Genomic DNA, 20,678 nt, shown 5'->3' on the forward strand with positions numbered 1-20,678 from the left:
ATTTTTCCAGGAATAGCATCAAAATGAACTCTGTCGCAGACAAAACCTCAGTATGCACGTCCTTCCTTTTGATTTTATTACTTTTCACGCAGTTACTCCTGACTCTTTGGATGAAGGGACTGACTCCACGGTGTCTTTTTTAAAAAAAAAAAACTAAGATTAATGAACAACATTTTGACCCAATTCAAAAAAATGTCCCTAATTACCCCCCCCCCCCCCAAAAAAAAAAATAAAAAAAAATCAGACATCCAGAAAATATGATGGCAGTCGGTACCGTTTGGACTTTTCATTTAAAAGGAAATGTTATCAAAACGGCCCAATTTTCTCCTTCATGCCCATGCAATCTATATCTATACTATAAGCTCCAAGACCTCCTAATTTTGCGAAACTGGTGACGCTTAGTTCCAGCGCTCTACCGGGCCGATTTTCATGATTTTTGCGGCTATCGACGGGCAATTGTGTCTAGATAAGCCAACTCTTTTCAGATTTTCAAAATGTGACCCAGGTTTTTTTATACTACGTGGTAAAGTTGCGAATTCTCCCATTTAAACAATGTAAATTTATACTTTTTGTCATAGTTCGTTTGAGCGTTCTACCGGGCCGATTTCTATGATTCTTGCGTAAATCGACAGGTAATAGGCCCTAGATGAGCCCGCTGTAATCAGATTTTGGAAAAAGGACCCAGGTTTTTTTAAAATCACGTTATAAAAGTGAGTGAGTTTACTGAATGCTCCGGTGCTGCTACCGCTATGCGCGGGAGGATGCGCAGTGGTCAAGGAGGTTGCGCAGTAGCTGTGTAGCCTGCGCATCAGCTCTACACTTATCTTCACAAGAATCGCGCCGTGATCCTCAATTAGAGCGGTGGCCGAGTCGTCTTAGACGTCGAGTGCGTCCACAATGAACTCAATGTGGGATCGATCCCCGACTAATGAAATCTTAATTATTACCTGACTATCATTGTTCATTGTTTTACTGCAATATTTCATCAAGCAGTCATTCCAAAAGCAGTCCTTTTAATTTTAAAGTAATTTTAAGTAAAGTTTAAAATGAAAGTATACCTCATATCGTAATTTTTTAGGGGAAAAATAAAACTACCACTGATAGGAGGGTAAAAATAGGGCCGCGAAGCGGCCCATTGATGGCGCGGAGCGCCTTCACGGGGTTGGGCTGCGTAGCGGCCAGGGGGCGTAGCCCCCTAGTATACTATACACCCCAATGATTTCCACACAAAAAAATTAAGCACCTATGAGGTACGATGGCCTGAACACATTTGATCCATCGCTTTAAAGGAGTAGGTATGATATCAAATCGGCCCAACTTCCCTAGTATATGCCCATCTCTGATCAATAACTTTTTCGATCCCTTCCGACTCATCGCTGAAGAGACACTGATCATTCCTTTTGTGTCCTTGGTTAGATGTCAAAAACGTCCTTATGAAAACTGTAATGAATTTTTTTTCTTTAAAGAGATGAAAACAAAAAACCGTCATAAAATTGAAAAAAAAATTCGAATGAAAAAAAGGAATGGGCCGGCCGGCCATAAATACAGGTGGTAGATAACAGGATGAATATCGTATCTCTTGCATATACATGAACAAGTATCATCGTCAAAAGGAGGATCAGTCCTTCATGAAATCATCATCCAATCATTCACTGAAAGATATTCACACATGAGTGAACAAGTTCACAGCTTTCAAGCATGCCGTATTCCTTGTTTGTTTCTGACAGGACGCCTCACCAACTTCTGAACTTCAGGGTATTATTGCGAATATTATGTTACCTCTACTTAAAATGCTTCTCTGTTAACAACTTCATAGATGGTGGCAAGACTGGGTCTGTCAAACATGCCAAAATGTTGGGACATATCAATGTATCTATTTTTTTTTTTTTTTTTTGGTGCATGGGCCGGCCCATTCCTTTTTTTTCTTTGAATTTTTGTTTCAGTTTTATGACAGTTTTTTGTTTTCATCTCTTTAAAGAAAAAAAACAAGCAGTGAACTCCAACACAATGTGTTGATAAGGCGCGTCATTAACTCGCACATTACAACCCCTTTAGTTTTCATTTACATACAGAGATTTCAAAAAAGGCAAGCAGCACAACAAGAGAATTCATACGATCCAACACTTCAACGACGCACTTTGACGAGACCGTGTATTGTGAATGTAGAAACTATTCGAACGAATTTTTTTTTGATCTGCCTAAAGTAAAATCTTACCAGATTCTTGAAGAAAAGTGCTGCGGAATAATTTAAGCGAAGAAAGGAAAAATTCTGTCGAACTCCTGGAAGATAAAGTCGATTTTAAGGTATTTTGGGGCTGAAATACCCAAATCATCGGTAGTATAAATCCCGTTATATTATTGAAAAGAAATTGACTCGATATAAATGCAATTGCATTAAATATGTCTTGATTTTGTTATTTTAAACGTCTTTTCATGCAAAGAAGTTCAACCTTGTCCATGCTTTATTCATTCATGAATCGAAAGTAAGAAATCTACATCCCGAAAATCTACCGATTTGCCGTAAAATATCGCAGAAACTTGATATGGTCGATGCACCCACACGTTGAATTTACGAATCAATTTCGTGAGTGCACATATGTAAAAGTCAATATGCGATAGTCATTTTGGGTGCATTTATTTTTCATGAAACAATAATAAGTAATTTCAATCCCGAAAAACCATATGCTCTCAGGAAATCACCTCATGCCTAAAACTGATGGTATAAATGTTTGAAGGCTTAAAATAATCGTATTCAAGAAACTAAGGCATTAAACTATGGAGTCAATTTCTTTTTAATAATATAACGGGATTTACTACCGTTGATTCAGCTATTATAGCCTCAGAATACTTTTAAAGCGCCTTTACGTTCTATGCAGAATCTCGACGGAATTTATTTATTTATTTTATTTTTTGCTTAAACGACTCAAGAGACACTGTAGTTAAAAATAAAAAGAATTTTAGATCTGGACATATAAAAAATGTTTAACTCGTTGGGCCACACTGTGTATTTAATGGAGTGCTGCTGCTATTCTGCCGTGCTAAGAAAAACGCCGTATGAGCCTTCAGGCGTTGCTAAATTTCCTCGGCAAATAACTAATTTATAGGAACATTTTTGAATATTTTTCTACCAATTTCTTAGATAATTTTGTTTGTAATTTGATCTAAAGTGTCTGCAATTTTCAAAGGAAAAAATGCATAATTTTCCTCAAAAATTAATATTTTATCGAAGAAAATTTGGTAACTATCGAATGCTCATACGGCGTTCTTCCTTAGCACGGCAGTATTCGACCCTCGTCTTCAGGTCGAATTTCTTGCAAGGAACCCTAGTAGCAGGGTTTCTAAAGGGATGAACTAATGGTTATATAAATGGCGTTTTGAAATAAAGGATGCGTAACGGTTACATAATGGATATATAAAAACTTTGGAAGTGCAGGCATTACATAAAGAATAAATAACGATTACTTAATGGTTACTTAAAGTTTATAACTAATGTGAGATGATAGATACACTTATCTCATGTATAACCGCGGTTAACGGAGTATGTAACAAAGCAATTAACTTTTCAATGCAGCGGTTATACTTGGAACATAGAAAGACAGTATAATGCATGCATAAGTGTAACATAACGAATGGGAGATTGTCCGACACATCGGTTATACATCTAACTTATAATCCTTGCACAAAAGACAAATAAATATTATTTATATTTTTCATAGTCCGCCGACACATTGGTTAAGCAGCGAACGTGTTATCGCGGTATAAGGGTATTATAAATATTAAATAAAGAAACTGGGGATCGTTCAGCACTTGTGTTATACATATAAAATATAATCGCTGCACAAAAGACAAATAAAAATTATGTATAACTTTAATGGTGCGCCGACACATTGGTTAAGCAGCGGACGTGTGATGGCAGTATACCTAAGCGACTGTAGCGGGGACTGTTTTCTTGTTGAGCTTTGCGCACTGTACATAACATTTCCTTGTGAGCTCGACATGGAAATCATAACGTTTCCATGCAACTCACACGGAAACCAAGTCATTTCCATCAAGTCTTCATGGAAATGAAAATATTTCCTTGTGAGCTCGACATGGAACTCATAACACTTCCATGCAACTCACACGGAAACCAAGTCATTTCCATCAAGCCTTCATGGAATTGAAAATCCCCTTCTCAGTTCGGCATGGAAATAAAAATTGCGGATGTAAACATGAATTTCGCGGCTTTAAAATCTTTCAGTTTTTGGGCAATTCTAAACTGGACATACGCTCCGACATGCGCAACATGCGAAAATTACACATCGGAGCGTGAGTGTCACGTTTGAAGCATAACTACGATGTTGAAGGCGCTCCGCAAGGTGCGCGCCAAGGAATTATACTCGGTATACGGTTCAAACCAGAGATGCAAGATTTTATATGTAACTTCATAAAATGAAATTTCGTGAATTCCAATCATTTTTGAAAACTTCTGTGCTATGGGCTCATTATGACATGAAAAGGAAAAATCATAAGTTTTGGAAGGGGGGGGGGGAAATGAAGGGAAAAAGGAAAAAACCGAAAGAAGAGCTATACGATCATTGTTGCGGGTTGCATTAGCAGTCAAATTTTTTCTTCTCAGGCGTATGTTTAGAAAGGAGGTGAAGAAGATCCCCATATCAGGGTGATCGAAAAAAGTCTCAATTTTGGTCATCACTTAAGTACTTTTTCGGTAGTGTTTAGCATGTTATGTTTTTATCTTCAGTTATTAAATCCTCTAAATTTTTTTGTAAAGAATTTGAAAAGAATTGCTGGAACCAATTTTTTTTAATGATATGATTTCGATCTCAGCCCCTGAAATTTTATGAAGCTCAATAATTAAAGAAATGTGCCAAAATGTATGATGGATAAAAGCTTAGTATGTACTTACATCTACACTCAAGTGAAAGCAATAATAAGCACAATAATCTTAAAAAGTACATGGTGTACTCAAAGCTCCTTGATGAAAATTAGGGCCACCCTTTCAGACATACTTTGTGGGCAGGCCATCTATGACGGCCATGGGAACTTGTTTGACGGGTATATGTCAGTATGTAATTGATATCAGCGCATAGACCTTCTTGGACTTGTAGGATTTTCTATATCATAGCAGCATAGTTTTTCAAAGTTCGCATGTTAGCAGTTCCAAACCCACATGTATCTTCCACTAGGCATGTGTGAAGAGAATCTTTCAGCTAAGTATGCATCATGCAAAGTAATAATGGATGACATCTGTCATGCAGACATACTCAATAAAATAGAAAATGAACAAACAACACTCACCAACTCGCTCAAATCTGTAATCCACTGGGTCAGAAAAATCCACTTGAAGACAATAAATCCAAATTTCCGATTAGAACTGGTGCAGGTACGAAGGAATTTTTGAAAACACGATGAGTGCATTGTAAAAATATCTAAAGCACTCTTTAACGTAAGAGAAAAATTAGCACCATGATTTAATAGCTGATCAATACAGAACACCATTCTCAGAAAAGCACTGACACAACACGATTTTTCAGTTTAGTTTTAGAGGAGAAAGCATTTTTCAACAGATGCGACATCATAGATCCACAGCTTAAATAATTTCACGATTTACTACGATCGTTGATGATATTAAGGTAGCCATCGATTCTCTACCCGACGTTCCTTCCACACATGACAGGAAACGTCTACAGGCATAGAGCAAATGGCACTGAGCAGCAATGTACATCTGATAAGGCAAGCTCCTGGAAGTGTCGATCTGCAAAAATACAAAGCGGGAGACAGATCATCAAATTGATCTACCTATGGTTAATGGCCGTCCTCGGAGACAGACAATAAACTACGTAACAATATATCAACCACCTTTTGATAACAGAACGAATTTAAAATGAGAGCAAGATTCTTCCTTATGGAGGGAGGGCCAAGAAACATTTAAAAACGGAACATTTTACTACTTACAGGTCTGAGCCACTGAATATAATACATTCCACCAGTCAATAAAATTTTAAATTTTGAATGTTGATCATTTGATGGATAACCTGATTGCCAGTATACGTTGAGTTGAAACCAGTTGAAACATCTGATACGTAGAGCGGTTCATTCTTATAGAAGCTTTCGTAAGTAGTTCCAGATAGGTACTTTAAAATTATACACCGGTCAAATGTAGTACAAGAGAGGAAATGGGTGCAACAAAACTTTAATTGTCCTTGATTCTTTTGTGAAAGGTGTGAAAGTGAAAAATTATTCATTAAATTACTTACTTGAGGTGATGTGGTGATGTGAGAGATAAATATAACCTAACTTTTGTGAAGATGTTCCTAGTTCCTGGAATAATCGTTCCTTGCCGATACTTCCAGGGTTGTATTTATTATCTAAATAATTATCAGGCAAATGTTCTCAAAAGGATTAAAATACAAAAACTGGCTCTCTATAATCATTATAGCGGCTGATTTTCACTCATTTTCATACGCAACCTCGATAAAGAGGCAAAAGGCGGAACCGCGGGAATGGTCCCTCGTCCAACTGTTCGATGTCCAACTCGCACTCGGAACTCCGGACCATTGTTCAATTCAATCCACCCAGCCAGCCAAGCCATGCCAATGCCATGCCGTGAATTTAAAAATGAAAACTTAATTTGATCTACTTTTCATGATTCTTAACGAAGAATCGATTGTATTATCGGCGTCTACTTGACTATACTCAGTTTCATCGAACACAGGTAAATTATCTCTCTTTCACTTCTTGACGACGGACACACCTAAGTATGAGCCTGTCACCTTGTACTTACATTACACATTTGTCATGTCAAGCTATACTGATCAAGTAACTCGAGTTTAATTTTCTTTGCCGATTTACAATTCAGTCGATATTTTCTAACGAGCGAGGTAATCGTGAATTCTATTCTCTTGGTTTGCGAATGCATTTACTACCATGTGCTATTCCTAACCGTGGTTATGAAGTTGATCGAAGAGTCTACGTCTAATAAATCTATCCACTCCTTCCGTGGGAAGGGAGATAATCTTTCATCTATTTAGCATTGAAGGGAAAGACCAGAATCAAGATGGTGGATCTTCTGTTGCACTCTCTAAGTGCAAATCTTATTATCCGCGGACTTCATCACAAGTAGAAACTTCCCAACTCTTGCAGGCGAGTGCTATAGGTAGTCCGTTGGAACATCCTCATACTGCCTGCGTTTCCCTTGTGTCTTCAAAAGAATCAAGGACAATTAAAGTTTTGTTGCACCCATTTCCTCTCTTGTACTACATTTGACCGGTGTCTAATTTTAAAGTACCTATCTGGAACTACTTACGAAAGCTTCTATGAGAATGAACCCCTCTACGTATCAGATGTTTCAACTCAATGTATACTGGCAATCAGGTTATCCATCAACATTCAAAATTTAAAATTTTATTGACTGGTGGAATGTATTTTATTCAGTGGCTCTGACCTGTAAGTAGTAAAATGTTCCGTTTTTAAATGCTTCTTGGCCCTCCCTCCATAAGGAAGGATCTTGCTCTCATTTTAAATTCGTTCTGTTATCAAAAGGTGGTTGATATATTGTTACGTAGTTTATTGTCTGTCTCCAAGGACGGCCATTAACCATAGGTACTTAGATCAATTTGATGATCTGTCTCCCGCTTTGTATTTTTGCAGATCGACACTTCCAAGAGCTTGCCTTATCAGATGTACATTGCTGCTCAGTGCCATTTGCTCTATGCCTGTAGACGTTTCCTGTCATGTGTGGAAGGAACGTCGGGTAGAGAATCGATGGCTACCTTAATATCATCAATGATCGTAGTAAATCGTGAAATTATTTAAGCTGTGGATCTATGATGTCGCATCTGTTGAAAAATGCTTTCTCCTCTAAAACTAAACTGAAAAATCGTGTTGTGTCAGTGCTTTTCTGAGAGTGGTGTTCTGTATTGGTCAGCTATTAAATCATGGTGCTAATTTTTCTCTTACGGTAAAGAGTGCTTTAGATATTTTTACAATGCACTCATCGTGTTTTCAAAAGTTCCTTCGTACCTGCACTAGTTCTAATCGGAAATTTGGATTTATTGTCTTCAAGTGGATTTTTCTGACCCAGTGGATTACAGATTTGAGCGAGTTGGTGAGTGTTGTTTGTTCATTTTCTATTTTACTGAGCATGTCTGCATGGTCCAAATATCATGTGCTCCCATTGGGACGCTTGTCTCCTTTGTCTTGATTCTAAGATTTATTTAATTTCCGTGAGCAATTTGGATGGTACTGAAACCTTCTTGTGATCATTTTTATGCAAATGGTTTTGTTTCCATGAAAAATTGTCACGGAAATGATTTCGTTTCCATGAAAAATTTTCACGGAAATGATTTCGTTTCCATGAAAAATTTTCATGGAAATCAGCCACACGGAAATCAGCCACATGGAAATATTTCCTGTTCCATTTTTCCGTGTCATTTTTTCATGGAAATCAACTTCATGGAAATCATCCACACGGAACATTTTTAGCAGGGAAAGGAAACTTTCACTTAAGCCTTATATAAAACTGGCTCAATATAATGCATAACTGTTGTACAGCGAAGGTTTCCATATATGTAGCCGTTAATACCTTGGGAGTATAAGCAATGCGTACTAATTATGCATCTCATTTTTAGGTTAGTTAAAATTTATAATTTCTTCAAATTTTTTTTTATATAAATCTGCCACTACGCAATGCATAACTGTTATACAGCGAGGGTTTCCATATATGTAGCCGTTAATACCTCGGGAGTATAAACAATGCTTACTAATTATGCATCTCATTTTTAGGTTAGTTAAAATTTATACTTTCTTTAAAAAAAAATTTATATAAATCTGCTACTAGGGAAGTCCCTTGCAAGAGGCGATTTTTTTGTAAATACTCCCAATTTTTTCTCCGTTATATAATGGAATTGCTTGTCAAATTCTGAGGTCAATTTCATCTAATTGTAATTTATACATTTATTTTTTCCCCTTCATTTTATTTTTTGTTTGGAGAATTCGAGGTTTTGTTGATATCTTCAGATTTTGAATACTGTAACTTCTCTTTTATTTGGCCGATTTTTATGAATGAGACCTCTTTTAAATCGTGTTTTGACGGAGAGTAAAGAAAAAATTGCTAAAAACACGGCCGCGCCGGGACCCAAGTCCATTGTTATCCGACGAGCGCCGATGAGATGCCGACGCTGCGGTCAGGCGCGTGGGGAAGAGAGGGGTAAGTGGATTCCTGTATGAGCCACGTTTAGCTAATGGTCTAATGAGTCTCGAGGCTCATCAAAGATTGCACTTACGTTTCCCATGGTTGGCCCTTGCTATCAGAGCAGGGATACCAAATTTTGAAAAGCATAACAGGGGTGTAGAGCTCTGTCAAAGCAACGTTTTAAACAAAACGAAGAAGTGAAATTCTCATTCAAATAGTGCCGACCTGATCAGCCATCCTCGAATCAGTTCGCTTGTTTCTGCTTATATATGCATATTTTAAATCAGCGCGTCGCTTTCTAAGGTTTTTTTTTTTTTTTAAAAAAAAACCAAGTAACGTAGACTCTTGGTATTCATTACACATAAACTAGAGGGCCCCAGAATGAGAAACAACTTTAAATCATAATTATTGACGGATAAATAAACTTTTTACACGCTTTGGAAAATCTCAGAAGTTCGCGGTAGTCACTTTTCGGTAAGGAACTAAGGGACTTGGTTATTGTATCGAGTGGGGGGTCGAAACGATCGCAAAGGCGGTATACTACGTATACGCGCCAAAATCATTACAGTTTTCATAAGGACCTCTTTGACATCAAGACAAGGACACAAGGGATCAGTGTCTCTTCAGCGATGTCATTTTATGACGCTTGAGAACACAGGACGTTTCACTGAGAGTTGCCAATTGACTGGACCAGCCACACTTCACGTGTGTAGCCTACACGAGCAATGCAAGTTAACTGAGCACATACTGCCGTCCGGGAGAGACTTGGATTGGATTTTTAGACGAAGAACGTTTTTGTTGGAGCTATTTGAGAATAAGACGGAGATCAGTTTCGGAGACAAAAAGTCCGTGGAGGACCAAAAGAGTGAACAGTGAGGTTTGTCGGAGAACCTGGAGCGATTACCGAGTAACCCAGTCCAAAAATGAGAATTAAGACTCAGAAGCTGGGATTGATCCATTCCAATAGTGTTCCATTATCCAAGCGTGTTTCGAATTCGGGCGGCATTTTTAAAGGTACAAAGCCATAAAAAAAGGGGGAAAAAAAACTTGAACATAGTCCGACCAGCAGCAGCGACGGAGCCTCATGACCCAAGTAATCTCAACCATACAGCGGACGATGCGGACGCGTAAGCACGCTGGACACAAAACAGGACGGAATCAGTGGCATGATTTATATGAATCTGCGACGTTAATGGCTTTCCGCTATTCCGTGCATGCGTGCGGATCGCTGGATGCCAGTCTCTCAGCATTGATTCATAAATTCTAGCCGACAAAGGGCCTTTCTCAAAATTACAATCCTCGAAACTGGTAGGGCGGCATTTGTCGAGCAAAGAAAGAGCAAAAGCTTTACAATCATAAGAACGCCACCACTACCGATTTGGATAAGGATACCGTAAAGCCTAATGCGAAGTTTTTCGTAAAAATGACGTTTAAGTCTTGCAGTGCTGCTTACAGTGTGCGTCATCACATATTTCAAGCAGACGCAACAGAAACACATTCCTTCGAATAATTTTCAAGAAAAACACAGTAAAAACTTTTGTCTTTCAGTAATTTTTTTATTTTATTTTCATTCAAGAGCATCTGTGGAAAATTGCGAGGAGGTATTAAGGTTTTATAAAATAGTTTCAGATTTTGAGATGCTGCAATGGTAAAAAGGCATTTTGCCCAAGAGAGTATACCTACATCTTTAAGTGAAGATGTGATCGAGAGTGTCTGCCACCTTTTTTAACACTACTGCAGTAAAACGTCGTTAACTCAATCGGGATTGACTTTCGCCGCCAAGTAAAAAAAAAAGAAGAAAAAAGCTGATACTGTAAGTAAAAGGATGGCTGAACGCTATTGGATCCACACTATTCTTAAAGGGAAATCAAAGCCAGCAAATCAAATGAGTGGAATTTGAATCACAACTCTAATTGGAATGCGTTTAGCTGGAAGAAACCAATCCCTATAATCTAGGTATTGCTAAATTTAACGGGCCAATTTAATTTTTTATGAGAGAACGTTTGTGCGGATTCCTTTGAAAATTTTAAGGAATTTTCTTCGTATTAGGGAACAAATTCACTGAAATTTGCACAAAAATCTGCACAATTATTTTCATATCAAACAATAAATTGTCTGATTAAATGTGACAATAGTTGATGTGGCTTGGTGCCTTTCTGCTTAACACGGTCCGATTTTTGTCCTTACTTACTGGCTTTGATTTCCCCTCAAAGGCTCCAGTGACTTTCTACCGTAGAAAGTTTATTTTTCAACGGAGTTTCAAATATTTTACTCAACATTTTTTAGTGACGGTGCTGAACGAAATTACGACTATAATCAAATTATTTGTGAGTTTTTCTAAAAATTTGCGCTTTCTAATCGATATTAGGCAATATTCCAACATCTCAGTGTGTTCCGCGTTTACACGGCGAGGTATATTTGGGTGGTTTCACGATACCTAACTGGAATAGTTTTGTCGCCGTAAAAGACAACACACATTTTTCGGTCATATTTTTAGTACCTAGAGATAATAATCACTTGAATTTTTTCGCATTACCTAATCTTCAAAGGGTTACGAATTATAACGCTTTCTAATTATTTTTTGCTCTACTTCTTAATTAATATTTTGTAAATTCCGAAAATGTGCTGTCTGTTACGTGCTAAAAAGTAAGCGTAACAGACAGCACGTTTTTGGTCATTTATATATAAAAATTGAAAAGTAGGGCGATAAATCTTTGAAAAGCGTTATAACACGTAACCCTGTGTAGATTAATGCAAAACAATTCGAGTGATTTTATCATCAGGTACTACTAAAAATATGACCGAAAATGTGTTGTCTGTTACGGCGCCAAAAATTGTCCAGTCTCCGTGAAACTGCTTATCTGTACGTTCGGCCTACCTACCGGTCTAGCACACTCCATTCCCCTCAGTTGTACTGATTCAAATGCTCACCTGTAAAATCCCCTAAAAAGTCTCCACGCATGGTAGGAATTATGTGAATCAATCATAAAAGGAACATTATTTTCAGAGTTATTGGCTTTAACTTATTTTGCTGCGCAAGCAGACCTGCAAGGTGCTAATAATTGTAAGCGATGCCGATCAGTGAACCCCATTTCTTCAGGATTGAGGCTAATCCGGGACAGGCTGCGAACGAACAAAACAGCAATCGTAAAAAAGGTGATTCACCCCATTTGACCCTGTACAGTGCTGTCTGATAAGCCCAACCGTGCGGTCGCATGTTATTCAGCGCTCCTTGTTATCAACCGTGATAATCGCCTTCGTTTTCAAGTGTCTTTGCTGCCGTGGCAGCTTGTGCCTGAAAGATTTAACCTCAAACTTTTAAAATCGGTTAAAATTAAACTTATCCCTTTCTACCCCTGCGATGGCGGGGGTAGGTGAAGAAAATAAATCCAGTGAAGATTCGACTTATAATCAAATTAAGGACGATATAGTGAAAGAACTGGTCAATGTTGATTTAGCTCCAATCCTTAATAGTGACAGCTATCATAAAACTGTGAAAGACTTTATGACTAAATCACAAAATGTTATTAAAGTCATTACTAAAGAAAATAAAGTTTTAGTGGACAAGAATGGTGAGTTATCTAATCAACTCAAACTAATTCTAGATAAACAACAAGAGAATGAAGCTCAAAATCAAGTACTAATTTCAAATTTGCAAGCGCAAATTAATGAACTAAAGCAATCTAATTGTAAGAACGCAAGCTCCTCTAGCTCTGCAAATACAACACCTAAATCTAGTGTGAAGGATCTAACCAAGAACTCTCGTAAGCCCACTACCACTGGGCAACCTAAAATTACTCAATTTGCTGCTGGAAATCAACCACCCAATGGTTCCAATGTTTCCAAAGATCCAAACCCAGTGCAAAACCAATCTACAGTTGCAACGAGCAACAAATTTGATGCCCTGCAAGAAAATCAACAACAGGATGAGGAGATGGTTACAATCGAAGATGATCCTGACGAGGCCTCGCTTTCTGAGGATGCCAACTCAGATCCAGAATTTCGTTCTAAACGCCTTGCATATAGGCAACAACGGAAGAAACGCAAGAGGGGAAACTCCAACGGCGAATCTTCCAAACAAGATTCAACTTTAGAGGATAAGTCAAATTCTAATAGTAATAATAACAACCCTAGTGATAAGCCTAGCGATAAGTCAAACAAAGTACTTCCCCCCCCCCTCCCATTAAAGTGGTAGGAATTAAAAATTTTGAAGATATGAAATCTTTATTAAAGGAAGCTTCTCCAGAAGAAGAATTTTCAATCCGTTTTCTTAACAATGAAACATGGAAAGTTAACCCCTCGTCAGAAGATTCCTTCAGAAAAATTTCTGAAAAACTTAAAGAAAAGAATATCCAATGGTACTCTCACAGTAATAAAAACACAAGAAACATCAAAGTTATTTGCAAAGGCCTCCCACCTTCAATCCCGGAGGAAGAAATTATTGAGGACCTTCAATCAAAAAATTTTAAAATTAAGGCTGCAGTATGTCTCCGCAAAAGAGTGGAAAAAACAAAGCCCAGATCAAAAACTCTTGAAACTGCTAATGCAGAGGAAAAATCAGACCCCCCTCCCTCCTCAAAAAAGGAAATTAAAGAATTTGAGATGGTTAAAATTCCAATTCATCAATTGGACTTCGACCACTCAGAAAAAGTTGAAAACATTTTTAAAATTAAGTCTATCGCTCACACGATTGTTAAAATTGAGCAATTAAAAACCGACCCTTCCGTAGTTCCCCAATGTAAACGGTGCTGTGGATGGGGACATACTTCTAATTATTGCTTTAAGACCCCTAGGTGCGTCAAGTGCAGTGAAAAGCACATATATTCAGAATGTCCTTTCCCTGGACGCATACAGAATCCCAAATGCGTAAACTGCGGCACTACTGGCCACCCCGCTAGTTATAGGGGGTGCCCATTCGCCAAAGAGTTCCAACTAGCCAGGAGAAATCAACTGAAAGGTAAAAAGTCCCCCCCTCAATCGGGGAAAAATTTTCCTAATTTAAAAAATAAGGCCTCAACAAATACGGCAAACAAACCTAAACCGTTAGAAAAATCATTTGCTCAAGCAGTTTCAGGCATCAAAACGCCGGAATCTTCCAACCAAACGGATATCATTAACGTTCTTCTTAAAACAATTGAATCATTAAACATTCAAATTCAATTGTTGAATGAGAAGATAAATCGTTTGGAAAAATGATTCATCTTTTTCTCTCTATTTCATGTGTAATATCGATAATGAAAGTGTCTTTTTGTCTAATACTAATAATGACTCATTTGTTACAGAACAGGATGATGAGTTCATTGATTATAATGATATGGCTCGATTGCAATCACGGTCGAGCAACAACAAATCATTAAATTTTATGGCGTGGAACTGTGGCGGCCTGTCTGGGGTGAAGGCCGAGGAATTCAATGTCACGCTAAGGGATTTCAATGTTGATATAGCCCTCCTGTCGGAGACCTGGTTCACGAAAAACGATTTCAAAAGGTATTTCGTAGGATACAAAATGTATAATGCTTTACACCCGGAAAACAAAAGAAGAGGTGGGTCCTCAATATTAATCAAAGATAACATCAAGCATAATTTGATTAAAATAATCGAAACTGCAACCTTTCAGAGTGCAGTAATTTGTATAGACACTGAAATCGGTGAATTCAACTTAGCCTCTATTTACACTCCACCCAAATCTGTACTTCGTCCTGAAGATTATTCAAATTTTTTAAGTGAACTGGGTCCCACTTTTATGGTAGCAGGGGACTGGAACGCCAAGGACCCTCGCTGGGGATCCAAAATTACAAACCCAAAAGGAAAATCCCTTTTGGAAGCGGCTAACGTATCAGATTGCCAATTCATTTCTCCGGGTAAACCAACAAATTACCCCTACGACCCCAAACATAATCCAGACATTATCGACTTTTTTATTTTTAAGAATGTAAATTTAATTGATAAGACCTTATGTGATATTTTACCACCCCCGCTAAGTGGTCATGCTAAAGTTATTCTTAATATTTTCACGAATCCTCTTCTAGTCAACCGACCTCCCACAATTTGTTCCAAAAGAACAAACTGGGAAAAATTTAGAGAGGATCTTGATAAAATCATAAACAACAGCGTTCCAGTCACCTCTCCAGCGGACATAGATAAGGAGACTGAACTGTTAGTGGAACAAATTAAACAATGTGCAATAGACAATACACCTGTTGCAGTTAATAACCCCCGTCCATACAATATTCCGAAAGATCTTCTGAAATTAATCAGAAGAAAGAGAAAAGCACATAGAAAGGCAGTTAATTCTGGTACTCCAGAAGACAAAAGCCATTTCAATCGTTTAAACAAAATTGTAAAAAAACGTACTCAGGATTTTCTTAATTTTAAATTTCAAAATTTTATCGAAACTCTCTCCCCACTAGCCGACAAAAATTATTCCCTTTGGGCAACCACAAAATATTTAAAACGCCCAAAACAATTGAAATTCCCCATAAGGAAAAAAAACGGAACTTGGGCAAGTTCTGACGCTGAAAAAGCGGAAATTTTAGCAGATCACTTCGAAAACGCCTTTAAACCACACAGTGACATCAATCCTAATCTCTCATCTGATTCAGAGGATTCTTCCACTGACAGCTCAGTCTCCAACCCGCAAACGCAGGGGGAGATATCAACATTGAGACCCCGAAAAAAGGTCAAGAAAATACCTCCAACAAAAATTAAAACCATCTCTCCCTCTGAGCTCATTAAAGAAATCAAGGGAAAAATCAAAGTGAAAAAAGCCCCTGGCTTCGATAAGATCTCGGGAATGATCTTAAAAAATCTTCCCAAAAAAGCCATTATGAAGCTGGTCACAATTTTTAACGCTGTTCTAAGACATAAATATATTCCATCTCAGTGGAAAATTGCAGAAATTTTTGTACTATTAAAACCAGATAAACCCCCAGCTGAAGCGGCCTCATACAGACCTATCTCTCTACTGCCAGTGATCGGCAAACTTTTCGAAAGGCTGTACATAAAAAGACTCAACGAGATAGTAAAAGACAAAAATTTAATCATAGACGCCCAATTTGGCTTTAGGGCTCAGCATTCCACTGTTGACCAACTTCATAGAGTCACAAAATTTATTGAAGATTCCCTTGAAAAAGGAGAATATTGTGTAGCGGTTTTTCTTGATGTGGCGCAGGCATTTAATCGTGTGTGGCACGAGCGTCTCGTCGAAAAGCTATATAAGATGCTCCCTTGCAATCATGTGGAGCTCCTTTCCTCTTTCCTGTCGGGAAGACAGTTTAGAGTACGATACGAAAACTCGACTTCGAGCTTTAGACGGATTGAGGCGGGGGTTCCGCAGGGTTCATGTCTTTCTCCTCTTCTATACTCTCTCTTCACTACAGACATCCCACAGTCTGGGAGGGGGGGAAAGTTGGGCATTTACGCAGACGATACTCTCGTGTTATCTTCGTCCAGGAGTTACAGGGAGGCACGTCAAAACGCACAAATACATTTAAATAAAATAAATCATTGGACCGAAAAGGACAAAACAAAATTAAATGCGACAAAGTCAGTAGAGGTGGTATTTACGAACAGATCTTTTGTTCACATCCCTCTTCGATTAGGGGAAACTGAAATCCCCAATGATAAAACTGCAAAATATCTCGGCCTCCATCTGGATTCCAGGCTCAGGTGGGGTACCCACATTATGAAAAAAGTCGCTCAACTGCGACTAAAATTCTCAAATATGCAGTGGCTCTTGGGTCGCAAATCTAGGCTTTCACTACAACTTACGCTGCTCCTCTACAAGACAATGTTGAGGCCGGTTTGGAGTTATGGTTGCCAATTGTGGGGTTGTGCAGCCAAGTCAAACTTAGATAAAATCGAAGTTATGCAGATGAAAATTCTTAGAAGTATAGTTAAAGCTCGTTGGTACGAGAGGAATGCAGATATTCGCGCTGACCTCAACATTGATTCTGTAGAGGACTACATCACCAAGATGTACTCTGCATATGAATTGAGATTGCATCGGCACCCCAACCAGGAAGCGCTTGCGCTCCTGGAATGGGACCGATGCAGTCGCAGGTTGAAAAGACGCAAGCCCTATGAGCTTGGAATTCAGGGCTTTTCTAAACTCTTCCCTTAAAGCAAGTGTGCCTCCCCGTACCTTCGGACGGATCAGGGGTTCCTGGGTCTTTGACCGGGATCGGTCGACCACAGTCATCTCGATAAAATCAAAAGACGATAACAAATTAAAACAAAAAGACATTTTTATTTCAGAAATAATTTTGTACTTTTTATTCCCTCAATATCTAGAGGTTGTATTTACTATTAATATTTAACATGGATAAAACTAAATTGTATGTTATTTAAAATTTAAATGTTTATAATACTTAAGTTATCACTTAAAGTTATACTTAGCTTAAAAAGACATCGTAAATGTCTATAAGCACTTATTTGTACAATTATATTTATGTACTAATAAAAAAAAAAAAAAAAAAAAAAAAAAAAAAAAAAAAAAAATTTGACCCTGTATCGATGACGCTCCGAAAGCAGCCTCTGTTCGATATAACAATGCTCTTCTAAATAATCCTACTAGATTGACTTGGCGCGGACCTGTAGGTTGCCGTAAATTCAACCCTGCTATTAGAGGAGGCGTAATACATGTTACCGACTTAATCGGTTTTCAGTGGTCCGATTTGGAAATTACGAGTAGCTCCCTCTTCACAATTGATCTACTATCAAGCCGAGCGCAATTCATTACACATCGACCTGGTTCTGTGCCTCGTAAAACATTTACGGCAAGTCACTTCGTGCCATGTGCGAAAAGAAAAAATGCGAATGATTTAATAGTTCATAATTGTGGGAAGTTAAAAACCGAATTCGTTAAATGTTAACATATCAACAAATTTAAATCGATCGAAGTTATACCCTGCTAAAAATGATGAGTAGGCTATTCAGAATTCGCTGACTCACACGAGTAGAATTTCCTTCTTATATGAGTAGAAATCCTACACATATCGCTAAAATATTCTACTCATAAGAGAAGAAAAGTTCAGCATGAGCCACCATCCTTGGAAACGAACAAATAAGCAGCAGATTTTTGCTTAGTTTATATACTCTTTCGCAAATGGTATGCATGATTTCAATGAAAAACATTTCACAATAAAAATAAGGAACGTGACAGTCGTGAGCTCCTCAGTGAACAGGATTATTGCTCGCCAACTAATGTCGTTGCGATTCACCGAAAACTTCAACCTGGTAATGATATAAATACTTTCTCTCACTTCAGGGCATCCGTAGGCAACACCGACGTCGACCGGATTACATTTGCGCTACTTACACGCTTTTTTGTAGAAGCATTTATCTGCAGAGTCTAGCTGTGACGGTTGTGAGTAAACATTTTCGAACGCTCTTGTCCGCTTGTGAACGAATTATACTGCGGGTTATTTATCTTCTATTTATCTTTTTACAACGGAGAAACGTTCACAAAAATGTATGATGTGTAAGTTCTCGAAAAGGTAACGTTTTACTCTTCGAGTTGTAACAGTGCAAGCTAGGAACCATACTGTCGGGATGCGTGACGCGTGGTGGTCGAGAGTTTGAGGCCATTCAAACGGTATAAAAAATTACAAAAAATTACGAATATTCGGCAGTTTTTGAACATACATTTTCAGGAAAAAGTGTTTCATTCATACTACATTGCTGCGATGGTCCCATTACGCGGTTTTCTATCTTTGGGTGTACTTAGAAGCGTACTGCCTCTGATTTATTTGTGTTCCTGTATTTTGTTGATAATTCAACCGAATGAGGAAATATGGTTTCCATTTAGTTGATTCTTGCATATTTCCTCAAAAACGTCTTCCGTTTTTTGTGGTACACGTCATCTGCAAGTTTAAATAGGTAGATTAAAGAATTCGTGAAGAACTGTAAAGTAAATTCTAAATGGGCCTGTTGCAAACTTTTGCTAGAGCAAAAATAAGAGTTGTTTCTTCTAGATAATGCCTCAAAAATCACGATGAGCGCATCGGCAAAGTCTGAAATGCACTCATAACTTCACAGTCTGCGTAAGAAATTTGCGGTTTTTTGAGCTTCCCGCTTTAAAAGCGATACTACGGCACAGGTGAACATTTTGTAAGAGGAGTCGTTCCATCGTCGGCAATACCCTAAAGAAAATATTACCTTGCGGTGAGCTCACCATCACCTTGCGGCAAGGTATCGGCCTTGCCACCCTCTCCGAGCCCTATCCGAGGCCTCGCCGGGTCAGTTCGTGGAACTTAACGACTGGGAATAATTATGCATGGTAACGTTGGAGACAAAAATCGTACCCAACACGGGGTATTTCCCGATGCTGTGTCGCCTTTTTCGCGCCCTGCGTCTGGATTTGGGTCTACAGGGTTGTCATACGGTTTTATTCCCGGTCGTCGAGTTCCATGAACTAGCTCGGTGAGGGCTCGGATAGGGCTCAGAGAGGGTGGCAAGGCCGATACCTTGCCGCAAGGTGATGGTTAGCTCACCGCAAGGTAATATTTACACTAGGGTACTCATCATGGCCGACGCCAATCCGCCAAAACACGTGTGATGGGACGAGATAATACCTGAACTGGATTAGACCAGATAACAATCGGCGTGTTTTAACGTTCATGTTTTCCACGCCCGAATTGATTAACCTTGAACTCTCCTCGAATTACGCGCGGAACTGCGCGCAAGCGTCTGTCATGATGAATATCGCCGACGATGGAGCGACTCCTCTAACAAAATGTTCACCTGTGCCGTAGTATCGTTTTTGAAGCGGGAAGCTTAAAAAAACGCAAATTTCTTACGCAGATTGTGAAGTTATGAGTGCATTTCAGACTTTGCCGATGCGCTAATCGTAATTATTGAGGCATTATCTATAAGAAACAACTCTTATTTTTGCTCTAGCAAAAGTTTGCAACAGGCCCATTAACGACATTCATCAAAAGCCACACGATTGTGTGCCACTAATTACTCCTTCAAAGCAGAAGATAATGATGTCTCCTCAAACAACTGACTCAAATAATGAGTACCCTCATTTGGGATTGATATAATCCTTCCAGAGGTGTTGCCCATTCGTGTGGTACTTAAAGAACCATATGAGGATTTCTTGCAACTTTAAAAGATGTTCTTTAACCGTCTCTGTGTTTTGCTTGAATGAAAGTCATCATTATTTTTCGCTTTCAGAGGAGAAAATGAAGCAGTTATAAGAGTGCCTCCGGTGATCCGTAAAAATTCCGAGAATTCTCTAATAGCAAGAAGAATCAAAAGTTTTTGGATCAGTCTGCTTCACCGGGATCCATCGACACTACTTGAAGCGGTCTTTGTAGGTGCGGAATGGCTCAACGCTTGTAAAGATTGCGACTGAAGCTGTTTCTGTAAGTAGTAACCCTGGGACACTCTGTATTTTGCTTACCCCCCCTCCCCCTCCCCCCAAATAGAGTTTTAATATGTATTAAGTTTTAGTTGGCCAAAAAAAAAAAAAAATTCCTCT

General features: G+C 38.5%; 2 protein-coding genes across 12 annotated transcripts in view; one reads left to right on the forward strand and one right to left on the reverse strand.

Moving 5' to 3' along the window:
- PsGEF (Protostome-specific GEF) overlaps nucleotides 1-20,678 on the reverse strand; it is a 516,326-nt gene that overhangs the window by 445,399 nt on the left and 50,249 nt on the right. The window lies entirely within an intron of this gene.
- The window catches only part of LOC140224051 (uncharacterized), a 101,985-nt gene continuing 89,014 nt past the window's right edge, over nucleotides 7,708-20,678 (forward strand). The window contains exons 1-2 of one of the 3 annotated variants that reach the window (XR_011899291.1): nucleotides 7,708-18,560; nucleotides 20,372-20,562. Coding sequence is in view for 1 of the 3 variants with exons in the window: in XM_072297132.1 (XP_072153233.1) it covers nucleotides 12,555-13,388 (834 nt within the window). In the remaining 2 variants the exon portion in view is untranslated. Of the gene's footprint in view, nucleotides 20,563-20,678 lie in introns of all 3 variants that reach the window. The other 2 variants (XM_072297132.1, XR_011899292.1) reach the window with 2 other exon arrangements.

This window comes from Bemisia tabaci, chromosome 2 (assembly GCF_918797505.1).
Source record: "Bemisia tabaci chromosome 2, PGI_BMITA_v3".
Taxonomy (NCBI): domain Eukaryota; kingdom Metazoa; phylum Arthropoda; class Insecta; order Hemiptera; family Aleyrodidae; genus Bemisia; species Bemisia tabaci.